Source organism: Equus quagga, chromosome 4 (assembly GCF_021613505.1).
Source record: "Equus quagga isolate Etosha38 chromosome 4, UCLA_HA_Equagga_1.0, whole genome shotgun sequence".
Taxonomy (NCBI): Eukaryota; Metazoa; Chordata; class Mammalia; order Perissodactyla; family Equidae; genus Equus; species Equus quagga.
In genome coordinates this window covers 103,130,873-103,146,129 of record NC_060270.1, presented here as the reverse complement: position 1 = coordinate 103,146,129, position 15,257 = coordinate 103,130,873, and the positions used below count along the sequence as shown (strand labels likewise).

General features: G+C 36.5%; 1 protein-coding gene across 1 annotated transcript in view; it reads left to right on the top strand.

Moving 5' to 3' along the window:
• KCNH7 (potassium voltage-gated channel subfamily H member 7) overlaps positions 1 to 15,257 on the top strand; it is a 465,565-nt gene that overhangs the window by 383,302 nt on the left and 67,006 nt on the right. The window contains exon 7 of the mRNA XM_046659484.1: positions 4,761 to 5,186. Coding sequence (XP_046515440.1) covers positions 4,761 to 5,186 — 426 coding nt within the window. The remainder of the gene's footprint in view (positions 1 to 4,760; positions 5,187 to 15,257) is intronic.

The window sequence follows — 15,257 nt, the reverse complement described above, 5'->3', positions numbered from 1 at the left end:
GCTCTGTATAGACAGGTAATTTGGGCAAAGATTGCTATCCCCACCACACAGATGAAAAAAAAATTGAGATTCAGAGAGATTAAATGACTTACAGGAAAAATTGTGTCTGGAATTCAAACCCAGGCCTTCAGACTTGAAGTCTAGGGCTCTTTCCCTTATTCTAAGTGTGATTGAGCTTTCAGAGATTTATATTACCAAGATTGGCTCTAGTAAGACTCATTACTAGAACCAAAGAGAAACAAATATGTTTCTCCACTCCTTATTCTTACACGCTGAGATGCATTTATTTCTCAAATGTGGCCCTCCTCTCCACTTCTGCCACCTGTCCCTAGTACAGGCTTTCCTGATCTCTCTTCATTTATCTATATGTCTTAGTACCAAAGTCCTAATTGATCTCAAAGCCTCTGGTCCTTCCCCCTCTGCTTTCTCCTCCATTCCATTCCCAGATGTATTTATCTAAAACTAAACTTGGCCACTTTGACTTCCCTGCCTAGTAACCTTTAACAACTCTCAAACCAAATCCATGGAAAGGAAGACTCTCAAAGGGCCATGAGTTCTTCTGGCACATAATAATAGAGTACTGCCATCTACCTGACTTCAGTGCCTATGACTGCATTTGGATTTACAATGAGACCCATGATGCTAAAACATGCTATATAAATAAAAGACTTTGAAGTCGTTTGGCTAGTGAAGTTTATGAGAGAATTGAGTGATCATATAACACAGGCACAGCCATGCAGAAGTCAAAAGAACTTATACCATAATATTTGGTACCATACCAATTACTACAAATGCATTGTCAAAACACACTCCATGATTGTACATACCCAATTTCAATGGTTTGGTATCAATAGCTATGTTGGAATATAATAAATGAACTACCTTTCCGATCCTAGTTCCAGAGCTAATTTGATTAGATAATCACATAATGTAGAATTCAATAACGTCCCAAAGCTAAACTGAACTTCAAATAAACAAAAACTTTTATAAAGTACCAAGTAATACCATTTAAATTGGCTTTTAAAGCCTGGTAGGAGCAAAATTTGAATTAAAGATTAGACTAGATTATCCTAAAATGATAATAAAATCTTTGAAGTTTGTAATACTATTTTGACAAGATACTTTTACAAAAGGCATTGAGGTTACAATACAGAAAAATATTTTACCTATTAGATCAAACCACAAATAATAGCCAAAATTCAAACATTTTTGGCCTACAGATATGTCAAATATTGAATTAGTGCTGATAGTTTGAATTCACTGGTTTTGCAAATATTCTTGTAATTCGTTTCTTTTCATTTTTGTCGTTATATTAGTTTTCTAGGACTGCCATAACCAAATACCACAAAATGGGTGGCTTAAAGAAACCGAAGTTATTCTCTCACAATGCTGGGGGCTGGGAGACCAAAAACCAAGGTGTTGGCAAGATTGGTTCCTTCTGGAGACTCTAAGGGAAAATCTTATCCTTGTTCTGGTGGCTCTCACCAATCCTGGGGTCTCCTTGGCTTGCAGCAGGATCTGCCTCCATTGTCACATGGCCTTCTCCCTCTGTGTCTTTGTGTCTCTGTACCTGAATTTCCCTTGTTCTATAAGGACACCAGTTATTACATCAAGGCCCACCTCAATCCACTATGACTTCATCTTTACTTGATTACATCTACAAAGGTCCGATTTTCAAATACGGTCACATTCACAGGTACTGGGCGTTAGGACTTCAACATTTATTTTGGGGTACACAATTCAACCCCTAAGTCATACTAAGAGGTATTAGCATAAGAGATTTTAAGCTAGTTTTATTTTTGTACATATTTAACTAATATTATAAATAAAAATATAAATCATCATTGGGGTTCTGCAGTAAGTATCTTTCCCCTAAAGGGAGCCTGCATTTTATTCAAGTGTGAGAAATCCTAACCTAAAGGAGAAAGCCCAAGCACCATAGCATGTCACATTAGATCTTCCACAGCCTGTCACTGTCTTCTCCACTGCTGTCCTCTACCACTACTTTTCTTGCATGTTATCCATCAGCAATATAAAGCAGCTTATAATTCCTCAACACACAACACGTTATTTCATGCCTCCATACTTTTGTTTATTCTGTTCCCTCTATCTGTAATATTCTTCCCTTTCTAATTTCCTCACCCCCCAGCTGCATTCTTTTCTATTTCCTACTCAAAGTCTCAGTTCAAGCACCATCTTTTCCCAAAAGTCCTCTATGGAGACCACCCCCCACATCAGCACCACCGCTGACCACAGGAACTGAGTCAAGTGGACCTCAGCAGGGCTGCCATTTTCCTGCATATCTGCCTCTCCCAAAAGGCCATAAACTCCATGATGTCAGGGCCAATGTCTTCCTAATTTTCAGTCTCCAGCTCTTAGCACAGTAGTCATCCAACTGTTAAGTGAGTGTCTGTATATGAAATGAATGTCTGCATACGTGGGACGGAAAGAGTTTCATCCACAATTTTTACTTCTCAGGGGAAGCGCCAAGTTGCTATATGCATTCTAACTTATACTTCTGCTAAAACAAGGATTCGAATTGCCCCATGTGGGAGTTTGGCATCTGAAGTATGTCAAGTAAGCAGGGAGCCTGCTCAGCCAAATACCCTTGTCTTTAAAAATAATCTTTTTTTTGTTGTTCTTGTTGGATAACTGTATACTCTTTTTTTTGTGAGAGAAATTTGTGAATTTAGGGATTTGGGAAGATCTCAGCAGCTTAGAAATTTCAGTCATGTCTTACCAGAGTACATTGTGTGCATAGAGGAATCTAATGGGAGAAGGAACTGAAAATACAGAATGGGTCCATATTTTAGATGACTTTGAAAGCCAAAGTAAGGTTTTGGATTCTGTTTTCTATATTCTGAGTAGTCCTTGGTTTTTGAGAAAGAGACATTACATGATGACACCTTAAGAGATGAACCACTCTTTCCAGACCAAAATGTCATATATTGGTTTTCTGTACTAAGCATGACAGGATCCCAATTCTACCAGTCTGCGCTTATCAACCAACAAATTATCCAAACATTATTCCATTTTGGGTTTTGGAAGTCAGCTATAGATATAGATAGATATAGATCTTGGATTCTGAGGATTTTTAATGTTTTTTTAAACAGTGAAATCACTGTTTTTGCCATATTTCTCTTTTACTAATAATTAATTCTTGTCATTTCTCACAATAGCTTAAAATAAAGCCCTATTTCCTCCATATACTGGTAGTTTAAGTTTATTCTAGGCTTAAAAAATGGTTAGGTTCTTTATTATCTTTTTCGAAGCTAGTTAAATCAGTTTAGCTGTTATCTAAAAACAGCTTTGTCTATTTTAACTGAATTCTTATATTTAAAAGTCATGCTGTACCTCATTTGGAGTTGTTATTTAACTTCTCAAGTTCTTTTTAAAATAGGAATGCTTACTTGTTATATGTAAAAAAAAAAAAAGGTATGAGATACAACAATGAAAATAAGATTTAAAATTAAAACTTGCCTGAGATAATTTATTGTTATAATCAAGTTAAAACCTACATGGATAGAATTAGCAAGAATATGGAAATAACGTTCTTTGACTAGCCAGTGAGGGACTACCTGAGGTCTATGATAACATATTAGCTATGTTGAGAAGAATCTAGTCTAAAAATTTACTCAGTGAAATAAACTTTGAAATAGGGGCATTGCATATATGTGGGATAGTCATCATCAAAGATTATAACCCATTACTCCCTGAAAAAATGTCTCTATGTGTCATTTGTGGAACCACCAAAAATTTTAAATTCTTTAAAACTCGTATGTTAAGGCTAATTACATTTTCCGGGTAGCTAGATGACCTTTTTGTTTTGACCTTTGTTCTTGAAACTTGGTCTGAAATCACAGGCTCATAAACTTTTCTACTGGGCAGGGTAACAATTCAAGTTTAGCTCTCATTTTTTCAGATAAACTAAGATTCTAAAAGATGAACTATTTTAGTCTACCCAATACCTTATTAAGTAGAATAAATCTTAGAGTTTAAGTACCCCTTAGAGTTTAAGTACACCCTTGGTGGCTAAAAATCTTGCAACATTTGCAGATCAATATTCTGAACATCTTCTTGCACCATTCTCTCTTCACAATTCTCAAAATGTGATGGACTAGTTCGGGTGAAAGTATATTTGTCCCAGAATATAAAATACTCTCTCAAGCTTTTGGCAAAAAGACTCCTTTGTGTTTATTTTAATCTCAAGTGCCTTTGTTTCTAATGTTAAAACAGATTGCAGGTGGGAACATTTTAATTAAAGATTTGAATGAGTTGGGTTTAATTTATCAAGGTTTAATTATAAATTAAGTATATGTAAATTAAATATGACCATGGATCCAAGTAGATTGCTTCTATTCATCACAGTTAATCCTTTCTTAGGTTTGAAAACTGAATTATTCATGTACCAAACTGATTTTATGATTTTCTAAAAACAGCATGTAATTTTATTTCTGATCAGTAGCATGTTCCAAAGGAACCAGTAACCATTCCTTGGTATCTCAGTGACAATATTCATTATTTATCAGTGAAAATCATATTTATCAAGAAATACCAATGAGATTTTCTCAGATCAAATATATTGCATAGTGAAAGTTTATATGGATTCCTTTAAATGTATGTGTTTGTCATGCACACTTCACAATTACATGAATTCTTTCTAATAGATTTTGCTGTATAATTACCTTTATATTTGTATAGGTTCAGAAATTAAATAATGGCACTTTTATGTATTATACAATTTTCTTTTCTATATTCAGGTTCTCTCTTTGGGAGCAGATGTCCTACCAGAATATAAACTGCAGACGCCACGCATCAACAAGTTTACAATATTGCACTACAGTCCTTTCAAGGCAGTGTGGGATTGGCTTATTCTACTGTTGGTCATATACACTGCTATATTCACTCCCTACTCAGCAGCCTTTCTCCTCAATGACAGAGAAGAACAGAAAAGACGAGAATGTGGCTACTCTTGTAGCCCTTTGAATGTAGTAGACTTGATTGTGGATATTATGTTTATCATAGATATTCTAATAAACTTCCGAACAACATATGTAAATCAGAATGAAGAAGTGGTAAGTGATCCGGCCAAAATAGCAATACACTACTTCAAAGGCTGGTTCCTGATTGACATGGTTGCAGCAATTCCTTTTGACTTGCTGATTTTTGGATCTGGTTCTGATGAGGTAAGAGCTGCTTAAGAATCTTATTTTCTGAAAGATTGCAATTATAAAAGTGAATCTATTTTAACTGCAAAAAAAAATAGTTGCTTTACAAACTTCTATCTCAGATGAGAGTCATTTTCAATTGGAAATGCTATAAAATGAAAGGAAACCATTTTGTCATTTCAAATATTCACAATTCCTTCTACTTTTGCTAAGTGGTACTAAAAAGAATTCATCCTGTAATCAACAAATTAAACTTTGAGACAAGTGTTTCCTAGCACATAGTACATTCCCAGGATGTAAAATCTACATATCAACTTCGTGGGTATAGCACTGTCAAAGATGAAGATGTCTCTTTTTTTCTTAACTCATAATTGTGGTGTGGGACCGCAGCGACTTGTTTTATGTTCAACTTACATGGAAGAGGCATCTTCTGAAAAGTGTTGTTCAAAACTCTCTTAATTAATATCTAGGTTAGAAAATACTTCTTGTGTTCCCAGAACCTCATAGAGTTGGAAACTTTGAGGAAATCTGACAGGTATATGTATAGCGCATTTTCAGGAAAAAGAGTCCGTAACTTTAAGCAGATTCTCAAAGGGTTCTTTGATCCAAAAGAAGTTAAGTTCTTCCAAAGTCACCTCCATTTAATTGCCACTAACTTTTATTGTAGATAAGTTTCCTGGATTCTGTAATGGAAAGATTTAAAGAAGATGTGAAAGTAGTTCTAAGGGAGTAGGCTGAGAAATATAACCTCAGTGGGTTGAATGTTAAAAACTCAGGATCTTTTTCTACCTTAGAACCCCTCATCCCTTCGCCATCCCTTTCATTACCGTTGTTCAAGAGGAGATCAAATGTCAAAAATGCCCTCTGCAGATGGTTGTTTCCTGATCAATTAAGGTTTCAGGACAAGAGAATCCTCCTCTGCCAATGGGAACCAATAGGCTTAGAAGCAAATCCTCTCCTACAGAACAAGTCCATCAAACTGTGTGTCAGTTAAGAGCAGGGCAATAAAACAGTACATTCTTCCTGGATTCTGCAAACCTTAAAGTCTCAAGCCTGACGCTCCTCCCCTGTAAGGATGATAATACCACTTTCGCCTAAGTTGTTTTTTTTTTCATTTGAGACTCTAATGAGATAATGCATGTGAAACTCAGCCAAATACTGGGGAAAAAATAAACTACTATTAAATTACTTGAACTTTTAATGTTAGATACTCCTAACTTTGGTTTTTAATTAAAATGCAAGAAAGTGAAATACTTTTTAATAAAAAAAAAGATCGGCACCTGAACTAACAACTGTTGCCAATCTTCTTTTTTTTTTATGCTTTTTCTCTCCCCAACCGCCTCCCCCAGTACATAGTTATATATTTTAGTTGTGGGTCCTTCTAGTTGTGGTGAGTGGGATGCCGCTGCAGCATGGCCTGATGAGCGATGCCATGTCTGCCCCCAGGATCCAAACCAGCGAAACGCTGGGCCACTGAAGCGGACCGTGCAAACTTAACCACTTGGCCATGGGGCTGGCCCCAAAAGTGAAATACTTTCTTTTTGATATTTATCTCTACAAGTTTCTTACAATGGGTGATCCATGTAACTACACCAAATAAGTTCTTATTGATAAACAATAGAGTAAAACCTCCCATGTTCAAATTTTAAAATATATACACCAACAGCAAATTACTTTCAGCTTAGTGAAATGAAAGAATGGGTAGAAAAATAAATAGGCCAAATAGAATTGTTGAAAGTTGATTTACTGATGATATTTAATCAATAACAATCAAACCAGGATTAGATCAAGATAACAGAGTAGGAAGATCCTTAGCTCACTTCCTCCCAGGGACACACCAAAACAACAACTACATATAGAACTATCTCTGAGAATGGCCTGAAGGCTAGCAGAACAGATTTTCCACAACTAAGGGTGTAAAGAAAAAGCCACATTGAGACATACAGGAGGGGCACAAACATGGTCTGGTCAGGACCCACACCCTAGGCTCCTGATCCACAAGTGGGACGGACATCATAACCATGGAGGTCTACCCAGATGAGTGAGGGGCCAAAACCCCAGATTGGGCTCCCCAGCCTTGGGAACCTGAGCCAAGATGAGTTCCTACAAGGTCTGGCTTTAAAAATAAGTGGGGCTTATGTTAGGGAGAGCCGGAGGGCTATAAGAAAGCAAGACTCCACCCTTAAAGGGCATGTGCAGGAGCAGCCTGATGGCACAGTGGTTAAGTTTGCACCTTCTGCTTTGGTGGCCTGCGGTTCACCAATTTGGATCCTTGGTGCAGACCTATGCACCACTTATCAAGCCATGCACTAGCACAGATGTTGGCTCAGGGCCAGTCTTGCTCAGCAAAAATAGGAGGATTGGTGATGGATGTTATCTCAGGGCTAATCTTCCTCAAAAAAAAAAAAAAAAGGCATGCACACAAACTCACTCACTCCAAGTTCCAGTGTAGAGACAGCAGTTTGAAAAGTGCCTGAGTTATACATGAATGAGATTCATTGACTAATTTTAGGGCATGTGCTGGAGGGGCAAGGATCTGTTGGAACCTTCTCCTGGGGCAGAAGTGCTGGTGAGCGCCATTTTTTAATTCTCCTTCTACCCCTGGCAAGAGCCATTTCTGACATTCTCCATCTACCTTTCTAGCACCACTCACTCCGCCCCAGTGTTCCCTGTGGACCTGCCCCTGCCAACACTCCTCCAAAGTGGTTCCTGCCCCAAGGGGCCAGCCCTGCACACTGTGTGCCCACAGCAGTCATGGCCCAGCCGCAACAAGAGGGCAAATGCAGCCTACGCAAGGAACAAACCTGGAGCACCTGGCTCTGGTGACCAGGGGGTATTGCACTAATAAGCCCTATATGACGCCTTCTACACAAACCCTTCTACACATCTTTAAGACTGGGAGATGTAGCTGATGTACCTAATATAGAGAAAGAAACAGAGAGTTAGGCAAAATGAGAAGACAAAGGAATATGTTCCAAATGAAAGAACCAGACAAGAAGTTCAGAAAAAGAACAAAACTAAATGGAAACTAGCAATCTACCAGATAAAGAGTTCAAAGTAATAGTCAAAAAAATTCTCACCAAACTTGGGGAAAGAATGGATGAACACAGTGAAAACTTCAATAGAGATGGAAAATATAAAAAAGAATCAATCAGACTTGAAGAATGCAGTGACTGAAATGAAAAATACACTACAGGGAATCAACAGCAGATTAGATGATGTAGAAGAATGAAGCTATCTGGAAGACAGCATAGTAGAAATCACTCAACCAGAACAGCAAAAAGAAAAAAGAGGTTTAAAAAATGATGATAGCTTAAGGGACTTTGGGGATAACGTCAAGCATACTAACATTCACACAGTAGGGATCCCAGACGGAGAAGATAGAGAGAAAGGGACAGAAAATTTATTTGAAGAAATAAGGGCTGACAGCTTCCCCAACCTAGTGAAGGAAACAGACATCCAAGTCCAGGCAGCACAGAGAGTCCCAAATAAGATGAACCCAAAGAGACCCACACCAAGACACATTATAATTAAAATGTCAAAAGTTAAAGATAAAGAAAGAATCTTACAAGCAGCAAGAGAAAAGCACTTACATACAGGCAACTCCCCCTCCTCCCCATCAAGACTATCAGTTGATTTTTCAGCTGAAACTTTACAGGCCAGAGGGGATTGACACCATATATTCAAAGTGCTGAAAGGAAAAATCTTCCAACCAAGAATACTCTCCCCAGCAAGATTATCATTCGGAACTGAAGGAGACAGAAAAAATTTCCCAGACAAGCAAAAGCTAAAGGAATTCATCACTACTAAACTGGCTTTACAAAAAATGCTAAAGAAACCTCTTAAATGGGGGGGGAAAGCTGTAACTAGAAATAAGAAAATTATGACAGACAAAATTTCGCTGGTAATGGCAAACGTATAGAAAAGGTAGTGGATCAACCATCTATATAGCTAGTTTGAAGGTTAAACGACAAAAGTAACAAAATCATCTATATCTACAATAATTAGTTACAGGATACACAAAAAGATGTAAAATATGACATCAAAAACATAAAATGTGGTGGGGGGAGTAAAATGTAGTGCTTTAGGAATGCACTTGAACTGAAGCAACCACCAACTTCAAGTACATTGCTATATACATAAATTGTGAGATATGAACTTCTTAGTAACTACAAATCAAAAACCTATAACAGATACCCAAAAAAATAAGTGAAAGGAATACAAAGATAACACTGAAGAAAGTCATTAAATCACAAGAGAAAAGAGCAAGAGAAGAAGAAGAACTACAAAAACAATCAGAAAACAATTAACAAAATGGCAATAAGTACATACCTATCAATAATTACCCTTAAATGCAAATCAGCTAAATGCTCCACTCAAAAGACAAAGGGTGGCTGAATGGATTCAGAAAACAAGACCCATCTATATGCTGCCCACAAGAGACTCACTTCAGATCTAAAGACACAGACAGACTGAAAGAGAAGGGATGGAAAAAGATACTCCATATAAATGCAAATGAAAAGAAAGCTAGGGTAGCAATACTTATATCAGACAAAATAGACTTTAAAACAAAGACTATACCAAGAGACAAGGGCATTTTATAAAGTAATGTTTGTAAAGTTGCGAGATACAAAATCAATATACAGAAACCTGTTGCATTTCTAGACACTAATAGCAAACAATTAGAAAAAGAGAAATTAAGAAAACAGTCTCATTTACAATTGCATAAAAAAGGATAAAATACCTAAGAATAAATTTAAGTGAAAGACTTGTACTCTGAAAACTATAAGACAATGATGAAAGAAATTAAAGATGACACAAATAAATGGAAAGATATATCATGCTCACGGATTGGAAGAATTAATATTGATAAAATGTCCATACTACGCAAAGCCATATACAGATTCAATGCAAAACCGATCAAAATGCCAATGACATTTTTCACAAAACTAGAACAAATAATCCTAAAATTTGTATAGAACCACAAAAGACCCCAGATAGCCAAAGTAATCTTGACAAGGAACACAGTTGAAGGTATCACACTCCTTGATTTCAAATATGCTACAAAGATACAGTAATAAAAACAGCATGGTACTGGCACAAAAACAGACACATAGATCAGTGAAACAGAATAGAAAGCCCAGAAATAAACCCACATTTATATGGTCAATTGATCTACGACAAAGGAGGCAAGAGTATACAGTGGAAAAAAGATAGTCTTTTCAATAAATGGTGTTGGGAGAACTGAATGGCTGAATGCAACAGAATGAAACTGGGCCACTTTCTTACACCATATACAAAAATAAACTCAAAATGGATTAAAGATTTAAGTGTAAGACCTGAAACCATAAAACTCCTAGAAGAAAAAATAGGCAGTAAGCTCTTTGACATCAGTCATAGCAATATGTCTTTGGATCTGTCTCCTCAGGCAAAGGCAACAAAAGCAAAAATAAACAAATGGGACTACATCAAACTAAAAAGCTTTTGTACAGCAAAGGCAATCATTGACAAAACAAAAAGACAACCTACTGAATGGGAGAAGATATTTGCAAATGATACATTCCACAAGTGGTCAATATCAAAAATATATAAAGAACTCATACAATTCAATATCAAAAAACAAACAATCCAATTAAAAAATGGGCAGAGGACCTGAATAGACATTTTTCCAAAGAAGACATACAGAGGGCAAACAGACACATGACAAGATACTCAACATCACTAATCATCAATGCAAATCAAAACCACAATCAGATATCACCTCACATCTATCAGAAGTGAGAAGGGTAAAGTATGTCAGCATCAAGAATAGCAAGTGGAGGGGTGAGTCTGGAAGGAGCATAAGGGAGTCAGATATCAGGCGAGGTCAGCTATGAAGGATAACAACAAGACTAGTCATGGATTGCATTACTTCGTACGTTTTTCAAGACTGACAATGAAGATATTTATTTTATACGTAAACTAGGTTATATAACTATATCAGGCTTTTCAGGACATAATGATATTTCAGAGTAAAATTTTTCCAAAAGTGTATAATGTGTCATGTAATGAGTATTAAAAATATACAGCATCCATTTTTGTTTCTGCCAAAAAGAAGAAAAGAAATGCTTCCAGAGAAAAGAGATCTTATACTCAAATTTGGGAACTTTCATCACATAAATAGGAAGGAAAAAATAAGTCTGGGACTTTCAACCCAAAATTAAATGACAAATCTCAAAATCATTAAGCTAGAGGTCACTCTGATGAGATATCATCTAGTCCAATCTTCTCCAGCCTGGGGTTTCATGGAGATGCTTGAGAAAGTCTCGGAGGCCCTCAAGAGTTGACAGCAAGACAGTCTGATAAGACTCAGAGCCATCCACGTCTGCTAGAAAAAGAAGTAGCTTGATTTTATCTGCTTTACCAACTAGAGTTTCATGTAAATTTTCTATAAATTTTAATGAAAATTTACTTAAGTCATTTTACCATTTCCAGAAAGGATTATGGTAACCCCCTCCTCAAGTAGGTTCATTCATTCTCTATTTATTAAGAATGTACTATGTGCCGGTGTGCTAGACCTTGGGTTTATATGAAAGAGTCAGACAAGGACCCCACTGTCTGGGAGCTTGCAGTCTCAGATGGGAGAGCAGCAGATGAGCAGATAGAATACTATCTGATAAATGCTTTGATAGTGCCATGTACAAAGGAACATGTGAGCGTGGAAGGAGGAGTTCCTGATGACCAGTGGAAGTTTTCCAGGTAGAAAGGTCATGCTGGTTAGAGGGGAAGTCCTTTAGAGGCATGGAGCTATAAAGTGTTGGTTCCCAGCTCTGTCAGACCCAATATAACAAATATTATACAGTGTCCTCTTTTACTATTGTTAAATAAGTCATAGATAATATAGTCTTTTTACACACATAATGTCACAAATGTAATATATAATGCCCATCCTTAATATAAAAGAGAAACAAAAGAAATGTTCATAATAAAATAGTTGAATATGTAAATGCTTCAGACTTATCTACATTAAATCATATAATGAAGTCATCAGATGCTTGTACCTAGTTGTAATGAGTAGGTCCATTTTTAAACAATAAATTCAATATTAAACTGAATATTGCTGCTTTCTTTATATTTGTATTTAACATAAGGGTTGAATATATATGTATGTATGTGCTTATATATGTATATATGTATACACATACATATATAGGTAAGATATGTATATATGCATATGTATGCATATATTAACATTTATACACACCTAGAGATGTTGTGACTGTGATAACTACAAATGTAGACTGCTATGGCTGTGCTGCATATCACACAGTATACAAATTCCACAAGACCTGTTGTCACTGAAGATGTAATTTTCTGAAACAGTGAACAACTCTTAGTGAAGATCCAAACTAAAAAAGGTAATCATCTCTCAATGCACATGATAGCTAAATTCCTGGAAATTTTAATGAATATTAAAATGTACAAAAATGAATTTCTCTTTATATGTAAAACCTAGCTTCAAGGCTCAGTAACTATAAATTTGCTGTTCACCTATACAAATGACTGTGGGACATTGAAAAGTTATATAATACACAAGACACTTTTTTGTTGTTGTTGGAGACAGCTCTAGGCATTACAGAACTTCTACCTGCCTTACTCTGCTAGGAAGTAAAGGAAAATTCAAGAAGAGGATGTCAAATATTGTAAAAACATGAAGTATGATGAGGACTGAAAATAAGTCACTGGATATGTCAGTTCCATGTGTGTTGATTTTAATTGGATCAGATGGTGGCCACAAACCAAACTAAAGTGGCTTCAGAAATTAACACAAAATGGGTAGGGCCTATTCTTGCTAGAATCTTGGTAATAAAAGGAAAGTATTAGAAGCCTGCACATGGTGAAGACAAGGGTTATTGTTTTTGTTTTTCCTCTTAAGATGTTTGTGAGCTGAGAAGAAAGAGGCACACGGTGCAGAATAACTTGGGTGGGTGGCTAATTTGGATGGGGAGATTAGGGAAGATCACTGAGGAGGTGCCATTTGAGCTGAGACTTGACCAGAAGAAACAGTCTCATGCAGAGCATTTCAAGCAAAAGAAAACACTAGTGAAAATGGCCCAGTTGAGGAACCAGCTTGGCAAGTTAGAAGAACAGAAAGAAGGCCAGTGGCCACTGGACTGCCTCACGGTGAGTGAGGGGTGGAGTGCTAAAATATGAGGATAAAGAGGCAGGGACCAAATCACATGAAGCCCTGGGGTTTGGTGTTTATTCTGGCTGCAATGGTAGCCTTCTGGATGGGAATGACATGATCTGATGGACATTTTGAAAGACCTCACAGCTGATGTCTGTAGACAGCTTAGTTGGGGTAGAAGCAGGGGAACAAATTCTAGAGCCTTTACTATAATGTAAGAGAAACAAAACAACAACAGCTTGGACTGCAGGGTGGCAATAGAGGTGAAGAGACATAGATACATTCGGAATATATTAGAGGGGAGCTGTTTGGTCTTGTTGATGGGTTAATATTGGTGGAGGAGTAAAAGAAAAAGCAGAATAATGATGGTTCAAAGATTGTGTTATTGTTCTTTTTTCTTGTTTGAAACATTTTATTTGGAGGGGAAGGGGCTTAAGCAACTTTTATAGATGGTCACGTATTTATCCAGATGGGAAGAACCTAGAGAGAAGAAGATGCCTTATGGGGGGAAAATTCCTGTTTGGGCCATGTTAAATTTGACATACCTATTAGTCATGCGTGTACAGATGGCATGTAGGCAAGTCAGGCACTGCATGAGCAACTAGAGAGATATATATGCGAGTTTAAGAAAAAGAAATGAGATTAATTATAAATTAAATATAATCACGGCAAATGTTGGTTTGGATCAGTGTTTCTGCATCAGGACTATGGATCAATTTCTGTGTGGATCTTAGAAAGAGTCTGGAGATTCATAATTGGTAGATTTGAGGTAAAGCCTTGAAACCTGCAGTTTTAAAAGTGGCAAGAATGATTCTGTTGGTTAGATATACAAGATCTGGTGGCCTTATCTGGGACAAAGAGGAAGTCCAGGAGAGGACTTTCATGTGCTCACAGGTGAACATTTCTATAAAATAAATACACAAATAAACAAGTGAAGGAGTAACTCTCAACTAAATATAAGAACAGTCATGATTTCTTAATTGCTTAATTTTAACTGATTATTAAAATGTTTTCTTCTATGCATCACAGCATCATGGATGACCTTAGAGAAAAGAATCTTGTCAATGTTAATTAAACATTAATGTCTTCCTTGCCAATTTCCCTAAATGGTAAGCTACTGTGACATTTTAATGGTACTTACATTTAACTCTGGAGAAGAAGAAATATTCAAATTTTGGATTTATACTATTTTATCTATAAAACATGTATGTTAGCAATGCTGAGTATAGCTTGGCATATATGTTTTTACTAAAGCAGACATGTGAGCAGAATTGATCATTTTTTTCAAAATAATCATTTTTTAGTTTAAGTAAATTCAAATCTCCTACTAATAACTAGAGCATCTTCTATAATGTTAAACAAACATGTTAAAGAAAATGAATACTAGCAATAACTGCGCTTGCCTGTGTCATTAATATCTTCCTGATGTTAATGCCATCCAGATAACCAGGGAAAAGACTATTTCTTAATTTTTGTATCATCAAACATCATGCCACCCACAGCAAATTACCTTCATATCATCGAAGCAAAGGAACAATATTATTGGCTCAGTCTCCAGAAAGTCAACTTTTCGTTGTCTACCACAAGTTTTCCCATATTGTGCTTATCTGTGGCAAATCTTAGTTTCAGAGATAGTAACACTAATAATCTAGAGTACTCTGTTTAGTTGCCTGCTTCAAAAGCTCTTCCTTTCCTGAAAATTAATATTATTTTGATTAATTACTTGTTCTGTTGACCTCTCTCCTTTCACACTTTACTGTTATTTTTCGTGAATCATGAATGCAGGCAAGAAAGGCCTTTGAAACCTAAGTAAATACGGTGCTCTTTGAAGAAAAGTTCTAATAGAAAAGAGGAGTTTCTGCCCTTATTGGTATGTTTGCTTTACTAGTCTGGCAGATGAATCATGGAAAGGACACAAGGGA